General features: G+C 42.5%; 1 protein-coding gene and 1 pseudogene across 1 annotated transcript; both read left to right on the top strand.

Moving 5' to 3' along the window:
• Positions 1-924: 924 nt before the first annotated feature.
• LOC118989792 (NADH dehydrogenase [ubiquinone] iron-sulfur protein 5-like) lies at positions 925-1,535 on the top strand (annotated as a pseudogene).
• A 2,548-nt stretch (positions 1,536-4,083) lies between these two features.
• On the top strand, positions 4,084-25,393 carry CYP2R1 (cytochrome P450 family 2 subfamily R member 1). Its single transcript, XM_037050013.1, has 5 exons — positions 4,084-4,547; positions 16,203-16,344; positions 19,377-20,009; positions 20,835-21,164; positions 22,000-25,393. The coding sequence occupies exons 1-5, from the start codon at positions 4,323-4,325 to the stop codon at positions 22,173-22,175; spliced, it is 1,506 nt and encodes a 501-aa protein (XP_036905908.1). The 5' UTR covers positions 4,084-4,322; the 3' UTR covers positions 22,176-25,393.
• The last annotated feature ends 36 nt before the right edge of the window (positions 25,394-25,429 follow it).

The raw sequence follows: 25,429 nt of genomic DNA on the forward strand, positions 1-25,429 counted from the left end.
AGCCAAGATCAGTATCATTGATTTTTTTTTCTTTTGCCTCAGAGTTAAGTATGGCTTGGCGGGGCACTTTCTCTGACTCTCACATCTTCTCATTCTGATGAAACACAACCGTGAGTGCCCGTAATGGAATGTGCAAAGGAGGCACACTTCTGCTCATTGCATCTTCGTGTGCTGGGGAAGGACAGTCTGGCCAGCATCCCAGGCTCGGGCCAGGCTTTCAGGTCACAGCCATCCATGAACTGGCAGGGAGCCCTGGAGACACTCTCATCTGACGCTGGCCCTCAGAATGAACCCTGCAGGGACAGGTCCCAAAGGCAAAGGAAAAGGTTTTTGATCCAGCCCATCAACACTGTCCTCTCTTGAGACGGTTACTACCTGCGCACAGAAATGTCAGAGGCACATACAGCGTTTTCACATTTCTCCAGGGACCCATTCCACCCTGCAGACTGATGACAGAGTCCCTGTCATGAAACAGTGAAATCCTTCCCTTCCTGTTCCACCAAACAAGCCCGTCATGTTAAACTCCATAGACAAACATTAGTTTTCACTCTCACAATAGCAGCCAATGCAGTGAGCTATTTCTCTTTGATGAGCACTGAGAACCATGATAAATGATGACAGGGAAGGATCCATGTTCTGAGAAACTTTTAGTGATTTCTGAGGACCCGCCTCCCACCATCTCCCAAAGGGCATTGGGGAGGGGAGGAGGCCTCTGTCTTCTATGCAGTTAGCCTGCTGCTAGGATTCCTGCTCTCCTCAGCTCCTGTAGTGGGGCCAAGGCCGGGGGAAAGAATGCCACAAGAAGGAATGGCCCTTAATTTAAATGAATGGTGGAATATTTTTGGAAGGGAAATTAATTCTTCATGAATATAAATGATAGAAAGGGGTCACCCTTGAGCAGAAAACCAGCACTGCATAACAGGTATGACCAGACTAGATACCTCAAGCCTGATGACATTGGGGAAGGCAGGCAGGGCTGACCTCCAGCTTCCGGTGGGCGGCACTCTTCTCCTCCTGGTGCCTCAGTGTCATTGTGGCCCCACCTGCAGTCCCAATTTCCGCCTCTCCTCATCTCCACTGCCCTCCGGTAAGTCATTGAGGACTAAGGTTAGTCCTCACTTTCTCACATTATTTTCCCATTTCACTAGAAGGTTCTTGACTAAGTAATGTAAGAGATCACACAGTACTCACAACGAGTGAACAGACAAGAGCACCACAGCAGAACGCCACGCCTTTCTCTGATATACAGAAAAGGCTGGGCATTGACTTAGACCCCTGGATGACAATCCAAAGTGCTGAGCAGCCTCACAAGATTCTCAAAAAGCTTTTTGAGAGGGATAGAATGTGCACATGGAACTGGTGGTATCTGCAGAGAAAGAGTGCAAGTCAGAATACGCAGATTTTATAGAATGTCTGCTTTGGCAGAAAACAATAGAATGACTGAGTACCATCATGAGGCAGCAGGATAAGCAAATAAAAGAGAGCAGTTCATGCCTCCACCTCACCACTTGGGCAAGGAGGATCCTCGGCCCTGAGCAGAGCAGCTGCCCACAGCTGGAGGCTGATTATCACGTTTGTTCATTTCTACTGGAAAGTTTATGTACTGACAACCTCTTCGTGAAAGTGTCTAAAATAAAAGATTACTCCATCCTAAAGAAAAAAAGAAAGAAAGAAAGAAATTTAAGGTATCTTTAAAGATAATACGTATCTAGATGATAGGCAGATATTTCGTGGCTGAAAATCCTGTGAGACACACCCTGTTTCCATCGGTTGATATTCCATACTTGGAGATCCTTTGAAGCATACCTTCAGATTTTGGGGGATGTCCACATACTAGATAGTGAGTTCAAATGCTATCTCAAATGCTAGGAAGCAAAACACTAAGGTTAACTAAAGGGTTGTCCTCATGTTCAGTGTATTTGTGTCAGAAACATACAAAGAGTGTGGACTAAAACTGGGCCACATACTAAACCTGACAAGCTCAGGGGAGGCCTGCATGGATGGTTTACAAACTCAGAGACTGAAAGTAACCACACAGGATGATTAAAATTTTCTAACAAAAAGGGAGTCATGGTAGGTAGTCATTCTAGGCTAGTATCTTTCTTGACACAGGTCGGTGTTCGCCTTAACTGAGCCTGTCTATTGTCTTTTTGCGTCTTGGATAACATGCCTTTGGAATGTCAGAATAATCCCTTTTCCAGACCAATAAGCCACAGAACACCTCATCGTTATCTTGCTCCCGAAATACCATCTCTATGAGCTATAGGTATTGTTAACTATCCTATACCCATCAGTGTAAAATAAGCATGTGTCTATCTGTTTTACTTTTTATCAAATCCCACAGATTTCTCTACTTTGCTTTCTCCCACCAACCTAATCTACCACCACTGGATTTCATGTAACCCTCTTATGTCTCCTCTTTTTATTCTAATGAGTAAAATAAGGTGCAAAACTGCCATTCTCTGAAGCATTTTCTCAATCAGTTAAGATTTCGCTTCCCAGCAAGTGTCATCAGTTTTGCTCAAATAAACTCATAAATGTTATTACAGGTTTAGACATTTCTTACATCATATGAGAAGCTGGAAACACTCTCAGAGGAAAGGGCTTGCTTGTATATGGGAGCCTTTGCTCTCTTTGGAGTATTACCCTCCAGATGTTCCTCAGGTTTCCCTCCTCCAGTAGGGACAATAATGCCCTCCTTCAGCCTGCATATGCCCGAGTCCTAATACCTAAGGCCTGTGAATGTGTTAGGTCTCACGGCAAGGGGAAACAAAGTGTCAGATGGAATTAAGGTGGCTGAACAGCTGACTTTGAGATGGAGAGTGTATCTTGAATTATCCAGGTGGGCCCAATGGAATGGCAGGGATGCTTCTAAGTGGAAGAGAGAGTCAGGAGAGTTGGAGAGAGCCAGTATGAGAAGACTCTGCCTAACATTGCTGATTTTGAAGGAAGAGGAAAGGAGGAGACCCAAGTTGGGGGACATGGGCAGCCTAGCTGGGAAAGGCAAGAAAACTGATGCTCCCCTAGAGCTTCTGGAAGGAACACAGCCATACCAACACGTCACTTTCGCCCAGGATGATCTGCTTTGGGCTTGTGAGCTCAAGAACCATAAGGTAATAGATTTGTGTTGTTTTAAGCCACTATTCATGGTAACTTGTTACAGCAGCAGCGGAAAACGAATAAACTTCCTATTTGATCGCTCAAACGTCATCTTCTGTAAGAGACATTTTCTGACATCCCTTACCTGCTAAATTATCTCATCATGCTCAGGCATTCTGTATGACACACTTTTATTTTCATTTGCTTGTGATTATTTAAAATTATTTATGTACTTATTCCTCTTCCCTTGCAGAAGAATGTAAATTTTAGGAGGGTGGGGACTTTGTTCACCTTTGCTCTTTTCACCTATGTGCCTCCATTGTTTAGGATGCCACATGGTAGGAGGCATTCAATAAATACTTGTTGCATAAATGAGCTTTAATAAACTCATTGTTAAATGAGGACTGTAAGTCTTGCCACTGATGAATCACAATTGGGGCAGGAGTTAGAAGAGTCCCATGCTAATGTCCTGCGTTGCAAGGAACTGCTCAATAGGAAACAGGAATAGCTACAGAAATAGCAAATAGGCAGTCAGTTGCTTAATTTTAGGGAGCGGAGGTAGAAAGGTTGAATAGTAAGTACTATCCCTGGGCAACTCTGGACGGAGAATCCTCTGTGATTGGCAGGAAGTAACCAGTTTGGGAAGACCAGGAAGGGGTGAAAAAATGTGTACTTAATTCAGATTACCTAAATATTGCATAATCATAGTTTCCAAGGGATCACACACAAAAATGCCTCGAAATAGGAGGAAAGAACAGATGAGTAGTAAGATTATTTTTTATTGCTTTATCAAATCTCTAATGGAGATTCTAAAGATTATTAGGTTCAGCTAAAGATCTCAGTGTTGATAAACTCTCCAGTGTTTCTAGTTTGAAATAAAAAGACCCTCAGTACCGGCTGTTCCAAAGGAAGCAGGTTCTGCCGAGTAAGGGAGGTTGAACTGACTAGTCGTCAATGCCCTGATGTCACACCCTGCAAAGGGCCTCCAGACTCAGTGCCAGCAGGTCTGGTGCTCGCCCACAGCCACAGCCACAGCCACAGCCAGCGGGCCGCACTCACCTCCACCCAGCAGACTCCGAGCCAGTTACAGAGGTAACTAACCCGAGAGGCCAAAGGCCCTGAAACTGGGGCGGGACCTCAGAGTAGCGGGCCAATGGGGTGCGGCGGAGTAGGGCAAGCCCAGTCCCGCCGAAGCTGGGGTTCACAGGCCCTAGGCCCCGACCATGTGGGAATCTCGCGGAGCTGAGGCGTACGCGGCGGCTCTGGGCTGTGCGGTCTTCCTGCTGCTCTTCGCGCTGGGGGTCCGCCAGCTGTTGAAACAGAGGCGGCCGTCGGGGTTCCCCCCGGGTCCATCGGGGCTGCCATTCATCGGCAACATCTACTCGCTGGCCACCTCAGCTGAGCTCCCCCATGTCTACATGAAAAAGCAGAGCCAGGTGTACGGCGAGGTACAGCCCGACGGGCCGTGGGCAGGGAGGGTCTGGGCCTTCCTCCCGGGTGGGCCGACGGCCGCTCCTGGCCCGGATCTGTCCGTGCCCCTCTCCTGGTAGATAGAGAAACCCACTTCCTGGGTCGGGAGGAGAAATCCTCCAAGCCACGCCCCGGCTCGGGGAGCCCCGCCCAACCACAGAGGTGGTGCTCCCGCGTCTGCGCAGTGGGCCTACAGGCTCTGCCCGAGGGGAATGAGTTCGGGCCCAGGCTCCAGCCCAAGGTTCCCCTGCAAAGTAGTCGCCCAAATTCTAGGACCAAGTGAATAGGTAATAGGGGGTTCTGGGGTGTTTGCTTTTGAGCACGGCTGGTCTAGGCCTTTGCTGTGAGGATTAGCAAGGGTCCGGGAAGGCCCTGGGCAGAGAGAGAGGTGGCCTCCGGTAAATAATTGTGAAAGAATAAATAAATGGATAATGACAAATAGTTGCGGAGTCCTACAGCGCAGGGAGAGCAGTGTCGTGCTGACAGGCCAGTGGCATCCCCATAGCAAACCCTAACCCTGCACCTGCTGCGGGCTAGCCTCCCTTCCAACGTGGATTCCTTTAAACTCACAGCGCCCGGGAAAACGACCGCTGGTCCTTCCGGTTACGGAGGAGCAGACAGCTGGTGACCAGCAGACAGCCTCGCCACTGCTGACTAGTGGGGGAAAGAGCCGAACACAAGCTTGTTTGGAAGGGCGCCGACCTCAGAAGGAGGCAGCAGTTTCAGAGCGCTGGCCCCACTGAGCTCACCTGCTTTGTTCTGAGTCCATTCATTTATGGGAAGCGACACAGCAGACGCTTGTCAGGTGCGAGGGATGAAAAGGAGAAGGAGGCCAACACAGCGCAGCTTCAGGGAGTTACAGTCTAGTGCAAGTGAGAAAATGGATCTAAGTGTCAACCACAAACTGGTGGGTGCTTTGAAGGAACAATAGGGCAGGGTTGTTTGGCAACTGTGTTTCAAGTTGGGGCTTAAATCTTTAAACCAGGTGTTACAAGGAGTCTAGTTTTCTGCAGCTCACTAATGTTTTATATCGCTAAAAGGTAGCTGACTGTAGGAAAAGCAAACGTAAGATTTTTTCACCCTCGAGTTCTCCGAGATTTGAGTGTTTCCATTTGATATAGTTTCTCTCTGCTGTGTTAGTACAAAGCATCATAATATTCTAGAGAAATTATTGGATGTGAGAGTATGAGGCTAGAGGTCAATCCTCGTTCATCAGAAAAATTTGACCTTTCCATCTTTGCATCTTAATATTTCCTTGTGTACGTAATGAGAATAATAGTAACTGAGAACAGTTAAGTGCTACTCTGATGTTCTTGATGACTGATTACAGAACAACTTATTAGGCCTACAAATTCAAACGTGTTTTTAAACCAATTTTGTGAAATGGTGTCTTGCAGAAGACGGGTGTGTTTTTTATACATAAATCTTTGAACTGAAATAAATGCAGTTTTTACAATGACCATTCTTTTCTGGAAGTTGGTAATCTAAGTGTCCTATCATAACATTACAAATTAAATTAGAAATATTGCCCTGGCTGGTGTAGCTCAGTGGATTGAGCATGGGCTGCAAAACAAAAGGTCGCAGTTCAATTCCCAGTCAGGGCATATGCCTGGGCTGCAGGCCAGATCCCCAGTAGGAGATGTTCCAGAGGCAGTCACAGATTGATGTTTCTCTCCCTCTCTTTCTCCTTCCCTTCCCCTCTCTCTAAAAATAAATAAAATATTTTATAAATAAATAAATTAGAAACATCCTGAAAAACTTATCTTGGGATAGATAGGTAGATTTGGTTCAATGGATTTACGAATTTGGCATCAGTGAACCTTTGTGTGTGTGTGTGTGTGTGTGTCTGTGTCTGTGTCTGTGTGTGTTGCTGGTCCAGCTATTTTAGACCACCCTGCTACAGTTCTTTACAAAGAGGACTCTTTACTGGAAGTGGTAGAATCAACTTTTTAAAAAAATATATTTTATTGATTATACTATTACAGTTGTTCTATTCCCCCCTTCATTCCCCTCCACCCACACACTCCCTCCCCCACCATTCTCCCCCCCTTAGTTTATAACCACGTGCCTCAAGTTCTTTAGATTCTATATTTCCCCCACTATTCTTGCCCTCCCCCTATCTATTTTCTACCTACTGTCTATGCTATTTTCTGTACCTTCTCCCCACTTCTCCTCCTCCCACTCCCCTCTTGCTAACCCTCCATGTGTTCTTCATTTCTATGGTTCCACTCCTGATCTAGCTGTCCTCTTGGTTTGCTTTTGTTTTAGGTGTGCTTGTTAATAACTGTGAGTTTGCTGTCCTTTCACTGTTCATATTTTTCATCTTCTTTTTCTTATATAAGTCCCTATAGCATTTCATATAATAAGGGCTTGGTGATGATGAACTCCTTGAACTTGACCTTATCTGAGAAGCACTTTATCTGTCCTTCCATTCTAAATGAAAGTTTTGCTGGATAAAGCAATCTTGGCTGTAGGTCTTTGGATTTCATGACTTGGAATACTTCTTTCCAGCCCCTTCTTGCCTGTAAGGTCTCTTTTGAGAAATCCGCTGACAGTCTGATGGGTACTCCTTTGTAGGTGACTGTCCCCTTATCCCTTGCTGCTTCTAGGATTCTCTCCTTCATTTTGGTCTTGGCTAATGTAATTATGACGTGCCTTGGTGTGTTCCTTCTTGGGTCCAACTTCTTTGGGACTCTCTGAGCTTCCTGGATTTCCTGGAAGTCTATTTCCTTTGCCAGACTGGGGAAGTTCTCCTTTATTATTTGTTCAAATAAGTTTTCCACTTGTCGCTCTTCCTCTTCCCCTTCTGGTACCCCTATAATTCAGATGTTGGAATGTTTAAAGATGTCCTGGAGGTCCCTAAGCCTCACCTCATTTTTTTTGAATTCTTGTTTCTTCATTATTTTCTGGTTGGAGGTTTCGTTCTTCCTTCTGGTCCATTCCATTGATTTGAGTCCCAGTTTCCTTTTCATCACTATTGGTTTCCTGTGCATCTCCCTTCATTTCAATTAGTTTAGCCTTCATATGTTCCTCTAATTCGTGACTATAATCAACCAGTTCTGTGAGCATCCTGATAAACAGTGTCTTGAATTGTGCTTCTGAGAGGCTGGCAATCTCTTGGTTGCTTAGAGTTATTGGATCTGGGGCTTTGAGTTCTTGCACCATCTTTTGGACTGTTCGTGCCTGTTACATAGCAGCCCTAGGTGTTCACCAGAGCAGGGCAACTCAGTCCCTGGGTTGTGACGCTGTATGTGGGGGCGAGGTCAAAGAGGAGCAATGGCGTCCCGGCTGCACCTCCCGCCGTGGCCCCCACAGGTGCCGCAGCTGCGACTGTCACCGGGGCCCCGCACGTTTCATCCCACTGCACGCAAGTGTGTCACCACCGTCAGCCCTCCACCACTGGGTTCGCTCCCTGGGGCCTGCGTGGTCCATCTCACTGTGCATGAATGTGCTACCACGGTCAGTCTGCCCCACACCCTGACTGGGTCCAGGCTGCCTGCAGGCCTAGGTCGGGGGATCCTTCCTGCCCGACCCTGCTCCGCTGTTGGCTCCGCCTCTCTTACCGTCCCAATTGAACGGTTCGTGGTTGTCAGACTTCCGTATAATTCNGTGAGCATCCTGATAAACAGTGTCTTGAATTGTGCTTCTGAGAGGCTGGCAATCTCTTGGTTGCTTAGAGTTATTGGATCTGGGGCTTTGAGTTCTTGCACCATCTTTTGGACTGTTCGTGCCTGTTACATAGCAGCCCTAGGTGTTCACCAGAGCAGGGCAACTCAGTCCCTGGGTTGTGATGCTGTATGTGGGGGCGGGGTCAAAGAGGAGCAATGGCGTCCCGGCTGCACCTCCCGCCGTGGCCCCCACAGGTGCTGCAGCTGCCACCATCACCTGGGCCCACACGTTTCGTCCCACTGCACATGAGTGCACCACCGCCGTTAGCCCTCCACTGGGTTCGCCCCCTGGGGCCTACGTGGTCCGTCTCACTGTGCGCGAATGTGCGACCTTGGTCAGTCTGCCCCACACCCTGACTGGGTCTGGGCTGCCTGTGCGCCTAGGTCTGAGGATCTTTCCTGCCTCACCCTGCTCCGCTGCTGGCTCTGCCCCTCTTACCGTCCCAATTGAATGGTTCGTGGTTGTCAGACTTCCGTATAATTCAATTTTCTGTTCTTTGGCTGTGTCTTTGTTCTCCAAACCTTTGTTGTATTCAAACTTGGTTGTGGGAGAAGGCACAGTGTTTCCACCTATGCCTCCATCTTGGCGGAAGTCTCAGAATCAACTTTTTTTAATAGGCAAGAGGAGTGAAGGAAAAAGATGTAGACACTCGGACTCCACCTTAGACTTAAGTTAAATACCACCTAACATTAACTCTGTAAACTATAGTAGCATTTGATCTTTACCTTAGTTGTGAAATAGCCTTAAAGGTCTCCCATTATCTTAGAGGAGTTTCCCAATTCTGACAAAGTCTCAAAGTTAGTGGAAGTTGTTAATACACTATACAGGTATAATGTTAGTGCTCTACCTTTTTTGGAGGTGGGAGGAGTACTACTGGAAGATTGTAGGAAGTGGTTTATAGGGCTTATTTGTAAGTGCAATCTTATTTTTGCACTATCTGACTTTATAATTTGAGGATGTGGGCTCATATAAGAAACCTGGACTTGAAAATTGCTTATGAGAAATGACAGTCACTTCAAGTGACATCTACTTTATGAAGTCCATGACTTCAGTTCTCCTTTGTAATTGAAGACAACCAGCCCTCAGATCTTATGCATTCATCTTAAAGGCAGCCTGAAATGGAAATGTGCCCCGTCAAGAATTACCATTTCCTGGGAGATTCACTCTGAATGTGTCAGCTTCTACAGGGACTTTAATCTCAATTCAAATTTCGAGAAACATTCCCTAACTAATAAAGTGGTAAACACATGTTTCTTACAGATTATTTTCAGGTAGTACACATAGGACAATAAACTAATTACTTCGAGGCAAGTGGAGTTGACAGCTTATCATTTACAATATATAGGAACCATTTGTTGAGACTTTTTTCAAGGCACTGAACAGGATTCTACGGAAGGTTCAAAGAGGAAAGACTTAGAGTCATTTATTCTGGGGCATTTATAACTTGGCGGGCAAACAGAGGGCAAGAGTATGAGTGTCCCTGGCTCTGGCTGGCGTGGCACAGTGGGCTGAGCGCCGGCCCACTCGCTGGTCAGGGCACCTTCCTGGGCTGCAGGCCAGGCCCCCGTTTGGGGGTGTGCAAGAGGCAACCAATCCAAGTAGCTCTCATGCATAGGTGTTTCTCTCCTCTTTCTCCCACCCTTCCCCTGTCTCTAAAAATAAATAAAAGCTTTGAAAAAAATAATGTGAATGTCTGTGGTTCAAGGGAGTATTAAATAAGTGCCCTGGCACCTCAGCCCAGGCCCTTTGACTGGTCTGTATTGTGAATGGGGGGACATGGAATTAAAAAAAATTAAAATATATATATATAAAAAAATAAGTGCCCTGGGAGCTTCTAAGCATGTGCTGTGGTGGGTCAGAGGAGAGGGCGAGAGTGTCCAAGAAAGGCTCCCTGGGGATGGCCCCTAAGACTTGGAGTGGTTTGGGCCGTGTGGCAGTCAAGGGAGGCATTCTAAATGAGAAAACAGCCTGAATAAAGGTGAAAAAGAGTGTGGCAATCACTTGTCAGTTTTCATTAACAGCATTTTTCACATCCCTGTGTTATTAGCACTTAATCCATCTACATAATAATTAGCACGTAATAATCTGGCTTATTTTTTAAAGATTTTATTTATTTATTTTTAGAGAGAGGGGAAGGGAGGGAGACAGAGAGGGAGAGGAACACCAATGTGTGGTTGCCTCTTACGCTCCCCCCGCAATGAGGGCCCACCCACAACCCAGGCATGTGCCCTGATTGGGAATCGAACCAACAACCCCTCTTTTGTTTGCAGGCTGGCACTCAGTCTACTGAGCCACACCAGCTAGGGCTAATAATCTGCTTAAATGTATGCCTCTGCCACTCTTCACTAATTCAACATATATTTATCAGTTGCCATCTATATTTTGTACTGTTCTAGGTGTGCAGACATAGCAGTGAACAAAACAAATCATGTCACTTAACATTCTCACTGGGTGGGGATGGGAAGAAGGTGGTAAGACAGACACTATAAACATAATAAGTAAATTATACAATATGTTAAAGTACAGAGTGTGAAGTAAACTAAATTAGAGTAAGGGAGAGGAAGAATACTAAGGGGTGAAATTTTAAATGGGCAAGTCAGAGCAGGCCTCTCTGTAAAGAAGGCATCTAAACAAAGACTTAAAGAAAATGAAAGAGCAAGCTATTGGAATATCCAGGGGAAGAGCATTCCATGCCAAGAGAACAAGTACAAAGGGCGTGAAGCTGGAGCATGCCACGTTGAGAACCGCCTGGAAAGAGACAAGAAGCTGTGGTGATGGCATAGGGGAGACATGCAGGTGGCTTGGATTAGAGTGTCAGTGAAAGTGGGAAAAATTGTCCTCAGTTTAGGGGTATCCAACCTTTTAGTATCTTTGGGCCACAATGGAAGAAACATTGTCTTGGGCCACACATTAAATATATTATGACACATAATCACAAAAAATATCTCATAATGTTTTTAAGTAAATTTACAGTTTTGTGTTGGGCCATGTTCACAGCCATCCTGGCTGCAGGTTGGACACCCCTTGAGTGAAAGTGGAAACAACATGACTACTGAGTGATGACGTGGGTTTGGGCGGAAAAAAGTGAGTCAACATGAGCAGCTCATGGGTACTTTGGGGCCTGAGTAGCTTGAAGGAGAAATGGAGTGGTCATTAACTGAGACATTGAAGAATTGTGGGTAGAGCTGGTTTGAGGGAGGGAAAGGCTTAAAGATCATAGACCAACTTCTAGAAAACAAAGTAATTCATGTGTCCCTGTTTTCCATCTCTGCCTGCATCATAACTAGCCCATAATAATACTAAAAATTACTGAATAAATCAGAGAACATACAAACTTCATTTGAATCGTAGATCAAAGTAGTTTAAGGGTAAGTTTTCAGTTTTATATACATTAACCAAAACACCTGAAATACAGCAAAATACAGAATAGATACTAGTTCTAGTAATAGTTTCCCCAGTTTTACCCTCAAGTACAGGGGCATTTCAAATTTTTTAGTAAAAGTGGATTGTAGAACAGCGTTCTCAGGCATGGATCCTCCCTGGTTTTTGTAATCCCTAGTGCCCACAGCCTGACAGTTTATCCTGAAATATGATTCCCGTTTGTTCTGCCTTTGTATCAGCAGTTTTCAATCCCAGGGTCGTTTATCATCCTTGTGAAATCATCAGTCTGTTTCCTACATCAGGACCACTGGCTATTCACTAATCGCACCCTTTTATTATCTCTGCTGTGATATTGTGATTTATAGTAAGAAATATATATTTTGGTCTTTGTCTATTAATCGGTACATAAAGCCCTTGGAGTTTCCTAAGTCTTAAGAATGATAAAGGATAAAGGTGTCTTTTTTTTAAATTCATAACAATTCCCTTTCAACCACACTTGAGTTTATGTTAATGAGGTAACTTCTAGAAAGCTCAAAGAATGAGAGCTTGTTGGGAGACCCAATCGGGATTAGAGGGGTGGAAGTGTCTGTCTGATCCCTTCCCTAGACCTCTGAAGAGGGGAGAGGGGCTGGAAGTTGAATCAGTCACCAGTAGTCAGTGATTTGATTGATCGCTCCTGGGTAATAGACTATCCACGAAAGTGCTCAGATTACAGGGTTTGCAGAGCGTCGGGTTAGTGAGCAGAGGGTGGTGTGGCTGGAAGGCCATGGAAGCTTCCCACCCCTTCCCCATACCTTGCTCTGTGCATCTTTTCTACTTGGCTGTTCCTGAGTTATATCCTTTTATAATAAAGCTACAATATAGCAAGTAAAATATCTTCCTGGGTTCTGTGGGCCACTCTAGCAGATTAATTGAACCTGAGGAGAAGGTCATGCAAACCCCTGATTTATAGCTTGTTAGTCAGAAGCATGGTGGACTTGTGATTGGCATCTGAAGTGGGGAAGAACTCTTGTGGCATTGATCTTTTTTTTTTGAAGATTTTACTAATTTTTTTAGAAAGAGCAGAAGGAGGGGGGAAAAGAGGGAGAGAAACATCGATATGAGAAACATTGATAGGTTTCTTCTCATACACCCACAACTGAGGACCAGGCCCACAACCCAGGCAAGAGCCCTGATTGGGAATTGAACCAGCAACGTTTAGTTCATAGGCTGGTGCTCAATCCACTGAAGCCACACCAACCAGGGTGGCACCGATCTCTTAATATGTGGAACCTGGCACTGTCTCCAGGTAGATCTGTCAGAATTGAGTTCAATTGTAGGACACCCAGCTATCGTCCCAGCAGTGCTTGATGTGTGGAAAACCCACCCACACACCTGGTATCAGAAGTGTAGAAGAGCCCTGGCTGGTTTGGCTCAGTGGATTGTGCCCCGGCCTGTGAACCAAAGAGTCGCCGTTTCAATTCCCAGTCAGGGCACATGCCTGGGTTGTGGGGGGTCCCCACTTGGGGGAGTGTGAGAAGCAACCACACATTGATGTTTTTCTTCCTCTCTTTCTCCCTCCCTTCCCCTCTCTAAAAATAAATAAAATGTTAAAAGAAGAAGGAGGAGGAGGAGGAGAGTGGTAGAGCAGCATCCCCAGCCCTTTTGGCACCAGGGACCGATTTCATGGAAGACAATTTTTCCATGGGTGGGGGTTGAATCATTTCAGGACGATTCAAGCACTTTACATTCAAACTCACTTCCTGCTGTGCAGCCTTGGTTCCTAAGGAGCCTGGACCCTTACTGGTCTGCAGCCCAGAGGTTAGGGATCCCTGTAGTAGAGTATTGGGAGTAGGGGAGACATACAGGAGGAGGGGGTGTTCCTTTCTATCTGCCAAATTACACTTCTGGGTAAATACTTCCTTTTCAGACCATTTCATTTCTGCTTTGGGAACTGAAAAAGCCCCACCTTTGCTCAGCTGAAACTTTCAACATTGCTGCTTTTGACTGATACACTGCTCGTGGCAGACAGTCCAGGCTCCTTCCCCAAGGTTCCCGGTGTGCCTGCTGCTCAGTTGGCAGGGCCTATTCCTGTGCCAAAGACTCCCTTGCTCAGATGGTTGATTCCGTGGAGAACTCCCACGTGGAGTTTTCATCACTATTGCTGCTGCAACTACTGCTGCTGAACTTCTGTTCTCTGCCAAGCCTTTTGTTTTGTTTGCAGAGATGAGGCTTTACGCACTGTTTTGGCTCCAAAAAAGCTCTCAGCCAACTCCTCAGAGAATGGGGATGAGCATTCTTTGCATCCCACTGATAAGGTAGCACTCTTCTCTCACTGGACTAGTGCCTTAATGGGCCGAGTTAGAATGGACTGTAAGCGGCGTGACATTGTCAGTGAACCTGAGCTAAAGCACGTGAGAAGCTCCCGCAAGGCATAGCATGGGTATTCTGCCTTGGCCTTGGCCTTCCCCTTAGATGGGGGGTGGGGGGCCACCTGTGCCTATATGGCAAATACTGTTAAAAGGAGACAGCAGGTCCAACATGGAGTCACTTCTGCTAAAAACAAAAACAAAAACAAAAAAAAACCCATGTCAGCAAAGCAGGACATAGTACCTAAGTTAACTCAGTTTCAACCTCTGCCAGGAACCTAACCATTGACTAGTCAACATGAAATTACCATTTCAGCACTAGTTAAATAAGGTACTGGGTAGAGACTTCTTTGTTCCACTTAGGAGAGTGACTGCCTGAAACAATGATTTCCTTTTCTTACCTCTTCTCTGCCTTTAAAATCCTTTCCTCTTCTACAGTCTTTGGAGCTCCTTTTGCTTGCTAGATGGGATACTGTTCAATTCATGAATCATCCAATAAAGTGAATTAGATCTTCAAATTTACTCAGTTGAATTTTTGTGATTTTGACAATGCCTTTCTTCCTAGGTCACATTCCCTTAGGCCCTCTTTGTCAACTGCATGGAATTCAGGGACCCAAATACAAATGGGCCTCGTTACAACATGTTTGTACTTTAAAGTTGTCTCTTATGCCTTTGGGAATCCCCTTCCCTACCTAAGCCTGGAGTAATAAAGACTATGTAGATGGTGCTGTCTCTCCACTCATCTTGGTAATAAAAACAAATTCCTCAATATCATTGAATGTTTTGAGTTGGAGTGGATCTAAAGAGTGTCTAAATCAAGTACCATATTTTCTGTGACAACCCTGCTGCCCCCAAAATGTTAAGGGTTCTGCACAGGATCCTATATTTGTTTAATAGCAAAGCTTAAATTAGAACCCAGGCCTTCCGAGTCTGGTACTCCTTCCATTAATACCACTGAAAAGACTGTCTTTGTGTTTGGGAAAACATATTTGCCAATGATACTTCAGACAAAGGTTTAATCTCCAAAATATACAAAGAACTCACTCGACTCCACTCAAAGAAGACGAGCAACCCAATTAAAAAATGGGCAAAGGACTTGAACAGACATTTCTCCAAGGAAGACATACAGAGGATCCAGAGACACATGAAAAGATGCTCGATATCGCTAGCTATCAGAGAGATGCAAATTCAAACCCCAATGAGATACCACTTTACACCAGTCAGAATGGCTATCATAAACAAACAAACAAAAAAAACAACAAGTGCTGGAGAGGTTGTGGAGGAAAGGGGACCCTAGTTCACTGTTGGTGGGATTGCAGACTGGTACAATCACTATGGAAAACAGTATGGAACTTTCTAAGAAAACTAAAAATGAACGTACCTTTTGACCCAGCAATTCCACTCTTGGGAGTATACCCTAAGAACCCTGAAACACCAATCCAAAAGAACCTATGCACCCCGATGTTCATAGCAGCACAATTCACGATAGCCAAGAGTTGGAGGCAACCTAGATGCCCATCAGTAAATGACTGGATCAAAAAGCTATGGTATATCTACACAATGGAATTCTATGCTGCAGAAAGGAAGAAGGAGCTCCTACCTTTTGCAACATCATGGATGGAACTGGAGAACATTATGTTGAGCGAAATAAGCCAGGCAGTGAAAGACAAATACCATATGATCTCACCTTTAACAAGAATCTAAACAACAAAGCAAACAAGCAAGCAAAATATGACCAATGACACTCAAATATGGAACAGGCTGACAGGGTCCAGAGAGGAGAGGGGAGAGAATCATAGGGGAAAAGGGGAGGGACTCACATGAATAAATGTAAAGGACACATGGACAATGATTAGGGTGGGGAGTGGAAATGGGAGGGAGGTGGGGAGCACTGTGGGGGCAGGGCAGGGAATATAAAACAGAAAACTGTACTTGAATAAGAATTAAATAAAAATAGGAATAAATAAATAAATAAATAAATAAAATAAAGTTAATTTCTTTGTAGTTGAAAAAAAAAAAGACTGTCTTTGGACATTGAATCCATAATGGAATCCTAGTGTTTGATCTGCCTTGTTGAGGGAAGGCGCTCTAAACATAGTCAGTTGATTAATAAATGCCTACATTTTCAGGGAAGTAACAAATCTGGGAGAACTGGCTTAGTACATGTTAATTTCAATGGTTATGTTTCTCCATATACTTTGCCATTTAAATGTTGTTTTTCTTTTCTTCTCAAAGATCTTCAGTTTAGATCTTGGAGGTATATCAACTGTGGTTCTAAATGGCTATGATATAGTAAAGGAGTGCCTTGTTCATCAAAGTGAAATTTTTGCAGACAGACCATGCCTTCCTTTATTTGTGAAGATGACAAAAATGGGAGGTATGTTTATTTTCACCTTTTTAGTGACTGCTAAACTATTTCGAATCACATTTCTTATGTAAATGTAGCACATAGAGTTTGGATTCTCTTGTATGGATTAACAGGAAAGTATTAGTCAATTTAAGCCACAGAACCTAGCGTTTGAGAACTTTCAGGCTACATTACAGTCATACAGGTGTGGGCAGAGAAACACAGTTGTGAGTATGAGAAACACAGTTTGTTTGTGTATTATTTATTGTTTATTAATTACTGTATTGTTTTCCGTATGAACAACTGTAAATGTACCTTTGCCCATCCCTATATCTTAGACATGTACCTGCTAATTCTGCTGTTGTAATCAAGTTCTAATAAATAGTGTAAATAATATCTTAAGGAATTAGCACTTACTAATATGTGCAGATTTTGTGAGACAAGTTAGGAATACATACACTCAAGTGTATGCACACTTGAGTCAAAAGTGCTTTTTGAAGCTAGTCGTGGGTACTTAGTGAGAGTGTTTATACAATTATAGAACCTGAAGCAGCCTTTCTTTTTTATTTTTTTAAGATTTTTATTTATTTATTTTTAGAGAGAAGGAAGGGAGGGAGAAAGAGAGGGAGAGAAACATCACTGTGTGGTTGCCTTTCTTGCTCCCCCTATTGGGGACCTGGCCTGCAACCCAGGCACGTGCCCTGACTGGGAACTGAACTGGCAACCTCTCATTTTGCAAGCCAGCGTTCAGTCCACTGAGCCACATTAGCCAGGGCACTTCACACTTACTTTTAAAGAAAAACTTAATAATACCTTGATTAGATAGACTAAAAAGATATTGATTAAAAAGAAAAACAAAAATTAACCATGTATTACCTCACAAAGCAAATCAACTAATACAAAGGAAACACTAGCTTTTTTAATGCCAAATTCTTAGGACAGAGAATAACGATACTTGAAAGCAATAATATAAATAAAATTCAAATATCCAGCCTCTGAAATAATTTTCTAAATAATAATTAGGCAAAAGAAGAAATTATACCACACTTAAAACAGAAGCTGTTTAAAGAAATTACGAAAATGAAAGGTGATATGATCAGAGTAATATTTGGGGTAAAATACATATTATGTCTTTTTCAAAGCTATAAATTTATAGTTTGGACTACTTTATTATAAATAAAGATAAAATAAGCATTGAACTTCAGGTTTTCAAAAACCAGTAAAAGAAAAATAGGTAGAAAACTGTGTGTTCTTTTAAGACACATGTGTATTGAACTTGGAACTGAGAAACCAGAGTTACCATTAGCCCACTTCTGGGGGAAGAGTGGGCCAAGCATACAACTTGGCCAGTGTAGGGTTGTAACAAGGCCCCTCTGTACCTTCTTGTACATGTGTCACATACACCTGTGTTTCCACGGGGCCTGCTTTCATCTCAGTGCCTTTCCCTTAGGTTAGCTGCCCCCTCTGCCGGCGGTGATCTTTCCCCAGAGAGCTGCTGGACTTGCTTTGTCATCCATGTCTTCACTTACGTCACCTTCTCAGTGAGGCTTTCCCTGACCACCCTGTATCTGCTTCCTTGCCGTATCATTTATTTGTTCATTTGCCTCTCCTCTCTAGTATATAAGGTCCATAAGAGTAGGGATCTTTTGCCGCTTTTGTTCACTGGGATATCTGTGACATATAAAAAGCTGCCTAAAACATAATAGATGTGGCATAAGTATGTGTAGAATGCATACTTGTTAATCAGCTTAACAATAACCCACAACCTTCAGACCAGCTTAGTATTTGGTGAATGAAGAGATATCTGAGAGTATAGAAAGAGAATGAAATATAGGAATATAAGATTTGTGCATAACTCCCAATTAAAATATTGTTATACAAACATTATTGGAATATAGATTACCAAAGTACCTCGTATAGAAAAGAGAGCATGACATTTTTCATTATAGGTGCACTTACATACCAGTTATGAATGAAATTTTGAATAAAGTACATGCTACATAAATATATGTGCTAAAGCTATTTTTTCCTTGATAACTAATTCAAAGGAAAACTATTCCATAGCAGCCACATCAGAAAATCACAGTATTTAATGGAGAGTCAGAAATTATAAGGCAAGAAATATGAACGTTAGAAGCTGGAGTTTCACGTTTGCCTCTGTCTTAGTTCGAGCTGCTATAATAAAAATACCGTAGACTGAGTGGCTTAAACAACAGACATTTATTCTCACAGAGCTGGAGACTGGGAAGTCAAAGTCAAGGCACCCGCAGATCTGGTGTCTGAAAAGAACCTGCTTCCCGGCTTGTCCACAGCTACCTTCCTCATGTATCCTCACATGGCCCTGAGCAAGCGCCTCTGCTTAGTCCCTGCTTACAGGGTGCTTATCCCTTTCAGGAGAACTCTACCCTCAGGTCCTAATTACCTCCCGCAGGCACCCCCTCCTTATTACATTGAGGGTTGGGCTTCAACATAGGAATTTTGTGGGGACACAAACATTCAGCCATAGTATTCTCTTTTTTGCTAGAGTATTTTCACTACATGAACACCTCATTCAGCCCACCCTTGCCTCTGCCGGAGTTATCTTAGGCAACGTATGCCTTTAACGGGAGGAAATTTGTATGCTCAAATCTAGTCTCTTAAAATTTCTAATTTTAGAAATATGATCTCAGGTGTTTATTCAGTCCAAAATATCATTTTGCCCATAGAACATGCAGTCATTTATTTTTTGTAGATTAGGCTTATAGTAGAAATTGGATAATAAAGTCACCTGGGCCTAGTTCACCCAGGTTGAGGTACACGTGACTGTCCAGTATCTTGTGGTGGGAGAATTATAGGTCTATTCTGCCTGCCCCCAGGTGGTGGTAGACAAGCTTTTCTATGTGTATAATATTTTATGGCTAATGAGTAGTAGAAAACAGGCTTATCCACTGGGTCTAGTTTTAGTTTTATGGAAACATATTTTGGAAAGGAACGACTAACCATTTCATTTTCCCTCCTCCATAGTCTCTTTAGCTATTAGATACAGGAATGTAGGAATGATAAATTTTTAAATCTTTTTTTAGGGTTACTTAATTCAAAATATGGCCGAGGATGGGTTGATCACAGAAGATTAGCTGTAAACAGCTTTCGCTATTTTGGATATGGTCAAAAGTCTTTTGAATCGAAAATTTTAGAAGAAACCAAATTTTTCATTGACGCTGTCGAAACTTACAAAGGCAGACCTTTTGACTTTAAACAATTAATAACAAATGCTGTTTCAAACATAACCAATCTGATCATTTTTGGAGACCGATTCACCTATGAAGACACTGATTTTCAGCACATGATCGAGTTATTTAGTGAAAACGTGGAACTCGCTGCCAGCGCCTCGGTCTTCCTGTACAACGCCTTCCCGTGGATTGGCATCTTACCTTTTGGAAAACACCAGCAGCTGTTCAGAAATGCCACTGTGGTCTATGATTTTCTCTCCAGGCTCATTGAAAAAGCTGCCATCAACAGAAAGCCTCAGTTACCCCAGCATTTTGTTGACGCTTATTTAGATGAGATGGACCAAGGTAAAAATGACCCATCATCTACTTTCTCCAAAGAGAACCTAATTTTCTCCGTGGGTGAACTCATCATTGCTGGAACCGAAACTACAACCAATGTGTTACGGTGGGCGATTCTTTTCATGGCCCTTTATCCGAACATTCAAGGTGAGGGTTCTCTTGACGTCAAGGTCTGAACTTACATTTAGAACTCACACGTGCTTTAGAGTCTTTGGGCATGAACACAGCATTTTAGATGGGAACTCCTGCTGTGTGTGAGCCAAGAAGAAAAATATTTACCGTATTTTTCAGACCATAAGACATACCTAGGTTTTCGAGGAGGAAATAGGGAAAAATTTTTTTGAAGCAAAAAATGTGGTAAAATATTGAATAACATAAATAATATAATACTTCACCAATGTAAATATAAACAGAACTCGCAGCATTAGCAATCATTATTCCTCCCAATTTGGGAGAGGGGGTGTGCGTCTTATAGTCTGAAAAATACGGGAATAGTTATAAAGAGTTTTCAAATCTACTGTCTCAATTCATGTGAAAACCTCAGAGGTAGGTTTTATTATGCCTATCTTATAGATGGGGAAAGGATGCGTGGCTGATGTGTCCAGTCTCATTCAGTGGGAGCAGCAGAGCTGGGACCTGAAACCTGGTTGTTTTAATTCAAGTTTCACGCTTCACTGTTTTCCTTGCTGAGAGTAAGGTGTTATTCCAATTCTAGATTTGTTTGATTTTTATTACTTTTAATGTGGTTTTCAGAATAAAGTTAGTTACTCAGAGCACTGGTTACTGGTAGTACCAGATAGATGGTACATATATTTAAATAGGACTCCCAGATCATGGAAAATCTGAATCTGGGTGTGCCCATACCCTGCTGACTTATTAAAAATATCCCTTGTCTTATCCCAAAGGGAAATTACTTTAGATATTACTTTTTAAGCATTGCATAATAAGTTGAACACTTTTTTTCTCTGACAGGACAAGTTCAGAAAGAGATTGATTTCATTATGGGACCCAGTGAGAAGCCTTCTTGGGACGACAAAAGCAAAATGCCATATACCGAGGCAGTTTTGCATGAAGTTTTAAGATTCTGTAATATAGTGCCGCTAGGGATTTTCCATGCAACCTCTGAAGACACAGTTGTACATGGTTATTCCATCCCCAAAGGTACAACAGTGATTACAAACCTCTATTCTGTACACTTCGATGAAAAGTACTGGAAAGACCCAGAAATATTCTATCCTGAGCGATTTCTGGACAGCAGTGGATGTTTTTCCAAGAAGGAAGCTTTGGTTCCATTTTCTCTAGGTAAGAGAACTTCAACCTGGGGCATAACTTTAGCACAGAGTACAATGACGGTTCATTACTGTAACATCTTAATCTGAAGCATTCTGTTGTAGAATTACATATTCCAACTCTGAAAAGAGTATTCATTCTCAGGACAGAAATGGTTTACTTAGAGGTCATTAACAGCTGTTTCTACTCAAAATAAACCTGAATTTAGTATCTAGAGAGAAACTGTTGAGAGCTCTGGCTTCTGAAACTTTTTCGCGTGTGGACTTTTGGCTTGTAATCACAACTCCAAGAGCTAGAAAGTCGGTAATGAGTAACTTGAGAAACTGAGACCCTGCGAAGGGAATGACTCATAATTTGAAGTGGAACTAGAATCTAGTACTCTTGGTTCGCAGTTAATTGTACCTCACCTCCAACAATACTGCCTCTGTGGCCAAAGAGTACACAGATCACAAGACCCATGGAAGATGGATTGGAAGCTCTTTTATTTGGGAAGGGTACACCTTTAGTCATTTGAAATTATCTTCTCTTGAATCTATAGAATAAAATGCCACACTTCTCATTGAGATTTCATGGCATATCTTAGGCTCTGTTGCAACATGCAAGGGAAGTGGGGGACAGACCACTAAGTTTATGTCCACGATTTGACAAAAGAAGGTAAAGAAATGGGTTCCAGGAGATGAAAAGCCAACTTCTTTTCTTTGGAGTTTAAAAAAATTCTTTACTAAGAATAACCTCTTCTAACTTTTTTAAATTCCAGATTTCCTGAATGACACCCATATATAAGACATAAGTTTTGGTAAATATTGTGGATTTTTAAAGAATTATGATGTGTAATTTTTCTGTTTAGGAAAAAGACACTGTCTTGGAGAACAGCTGGCTCGGATGGAAATGTTCCTGTTTTTCACAGCCTTGCTTCAGCGGTTTCACTTGCATTTCCCAGATGAACTGGTTCCAGATCTGAAGCCCAGGTTAGGCATGACATTGCAGCCCCAGCCCTACCTCATCTGTGTGGAAAGACGCTGAGAGCGCATGGATGTTGTGTGGAGCAAGGCTAGATGTTCGCCTCACTGCTGAACCTCATTTAATCGGCGTGCGTGTTTGGACAAAAGTCATAAAGCCAATTAACACAGATGCGACTTTAAAAACAATGCCAGGCAATAATAAGCATCTGCTGTGATATTTTTCAAGCTTTTATGACTTCTGAGATAGAATTACCTGTTGAGGAAGACAAAAGTGCGCATGAGAGGTGTCATGTAAGATACCAGGATTTGCCACGGATGCTTTAGGCAGAGCCTGGCTCTTCAGCCTCTTGTTGAGGACCAGGTGCCCTCATCGCTCCTTGACTCCATCTTGCTCCCGTCCGAGGGGATTTGCTGCCAAATGCCAATGCCAGCTTCCTTCTGATAGGTATTGTTATTAATAGTCTGTGTAGTGCTACTTCAGTTTAATAAAGAACTAAAGAAGAAATTAGAACTCAGATCAGTTTGGATTACAGATATTTTAGACATGGTGGCAGCTGATAGAAGAAATAACCATATATTTAATGTAGAACCTGCCAATGCTTTCCAACCTTGCTCCCTACTATGTCTTCATAAGAATTGCATCATTCTGCCCTGGCCAGTGAGGCTCAGTTGGTCATGCGTTGTCCCGTAACTGAAAGGTTGCAGCTTCAATTCCCAGTCAGGGCATGTACCTAGGTTGCAGTTTCATCTCGTCCCCGTTCATACGATCCCCCTCTGGGTGCGTATGGGAGGCAACCAATTGATGCTTCTCTTTCACACCAGTGTTTCTCTCTCTCCCTTCTCTCTCTGAAAGCAATAAAAAAATGTCCTCTGATGAGGATAAAAAATTAAAAAGAATCGCATCATTCTTCCTACAAATGAGGAGGGTCTCTGTACCCCTAAGCATCTATCCCCAAAGTTCAATAGATAGGAAATTACAATAATGTAATTTATTGTATTCTCTATCTATTCCCTATCTATTCTCTTTAATGTATTTAAAGTGAAAACAACACACAATTCTTTGTAGGCACAATTTCCCTAATTACACTATTTTCCATAACCAGTCACAGGGCTTAAAGATTAAATTCTTTTGACTTTTAAAGATTTTTAGGCATTTCCTCAGCTTGCTGTCATTTTTCTAAAGATAAAACTATTCAAATCCCAAAAACGTGCTTTAGAGACAAGGTAACTTGAGAGTAAGGAATTTCTGTTAATAATTATACCAGGTAAATAAGTATAAACTGTGCCTGTGTTGATCAAACTGGTATGTATATTCCAGTGATAGCTTTATTTTAAAAAATATTATTTTTTTGAAGTTGTACAGTAAAAATTTATGCTCTTGTAACTTGGCTCATGAATAGTTGCTGCCTCCAAGCGTGAAAATTAAAATAGTGTAATAATGGCATGAGTACATAGAAAAATGGAATAGAAAAGAAAGTCAGATAATAAAATATGTAGAAGAATATCAAGTCAGTAGAGCAAAGATGGACTTTTTAACAAATGGTATTGGCGTTGTGACTACTCTGTAGTTATTTGGGAAACAATTAAACATGTGAATGTATCTCTCATAGCATATGCCTTAATCTACTACAAATGGCTCAAAAGTTTATATAAAACAGCCATAAAAGTGCTAGAAACATGAGGGAATTACTTTTGGAATGGGAGGCCTTTCCAACTGTAACTCAAAATCCCGGAGTCATCAAAGAAAATTGGTACACTTTTGGAAGTTGGCTCCACATTCTGTATGTTGGTTTTCCTATTTTTTTTTTGTTTAATATGATTTATCATGGGATCTCTCCATAACACTACACAGAAAACTTCCTCGTTCTTTATATAGCTATATACTATCACAGGATGTAACACACAATGAAAAAAAACAATATAAATCTTCTGCAAGGCAAACAACACCATAAGTGAAACAAACTGGAAAGATGCAAATTTTATCACAAAGGGCTAATCTCCTTAATATCATAAGAATACAGAAGAAAAAATTTAACATTGTATTAGAAAACATTGGACAATTCACATACACACATGTCACACTGCAAACATCTAAAAAGATAACTAAACCTTTCTCATAGTAAAAGAAATGCAAATGTAAACTTTACTGAGATAACACATCTCATTTATCATATTGGCAAAAATCCCAGAATTGGTAAGTTTGTGCTAAATAAAACATGAACTTGTATATGTGGCTAATGAATGTGCAAAGCCATACATTCCTATGGAAGGGAAGTTTGGCAATATCTATCCAAAAAATACAATTGATGTATTCATCTTTTGACTGAAGAATTTTAATTCTTAGGAATACACTCTGCAGATAAATTTGAATACATAATGAAGGGACATAATGAAGTGCCATTATTCACTGATGCACTTATAATAGAACAACAAAACAAAAAAAGCTACTGTAACAACAGAGGAATGGTAGAGTAACTATGGTGCATCCTGCAATAGAACACTATACAGCTTTGTAAAGAATGAGGAGGTTTTCTAAGTAGAGATATGGAGAGATCTCCAGGATAAATCATGTTAAAACAGAAAAAGAAAAACATCCAGAATGTGGTAGCCAGTCTCCAAAAACGCCCACAATGCTCTTCACCTGGTATGTACAACCTTGTGAGTCGGGACTGGTCTGTGTGACCAGGCGAATGTGATGGAAGGGATGCCGTGAGACTCCTAAGTCCTGTCAAAGGCACTGCAGCCTTCACCTTGGTCTCTCCGAGTGATCATTCTGCGGGAAGCCAGTCACCAGGCCCTGATGACACTCAAGCAGACCTGTGGAGAGGCCCACATGGGGAGAAACCAAGGCCTCCCACAAACTGCCATGGTCAACTTGCCAACCATGTAATGAGCCACATTGAAAGCGGTTTTCCTCGGGCCTTTAGAGGGCTGCAGACCCAGCTGGCACTGGGTTGTGGTCTCATGAGACATCCTGAGCAAGGACTGCCCAGCCAAGCCACTTCTAAATTCCTGAGTGACAAAAACCACAGTGAATGATCACTACCAGGATATTTGGGGGTGACTTCTTAACATTAGATAATGAATGCAAAGAACAATATATAAAATATCTTTCCTTTTTTGTATGACGGGAGAATAAGAATATGTGTGTATAAATGCACATTATACACTTGTATTTGAATAAAAAGCACTAACTAGATTAATGGGGAACTAATGGAAATGGTGATTTCTAAAAGACAGAAAAGTGAAGATGAGGATGAGGTGAAAGTGAGATAACTTACTGTGTTTGTCTTTTATTCATTAAATTTTTGATTA

The sequence above is a fragment of the Sturnira hondurensis genome, unplaced genomic scaffold, assembly GCF_014824575.4.
Source record: "Sturnira hondurensis isolate 20B ecotype Veracruz unplaced genomic scaffold, ASM1482457v3 Scaffold0006505, whole genome shotgun sequence".
NCBI lineage: Eukaryota > Metazoa > Chordata > Mammalia > Chiroptera > Phyllostomidae > Sturnira > Sturnira hondurensis.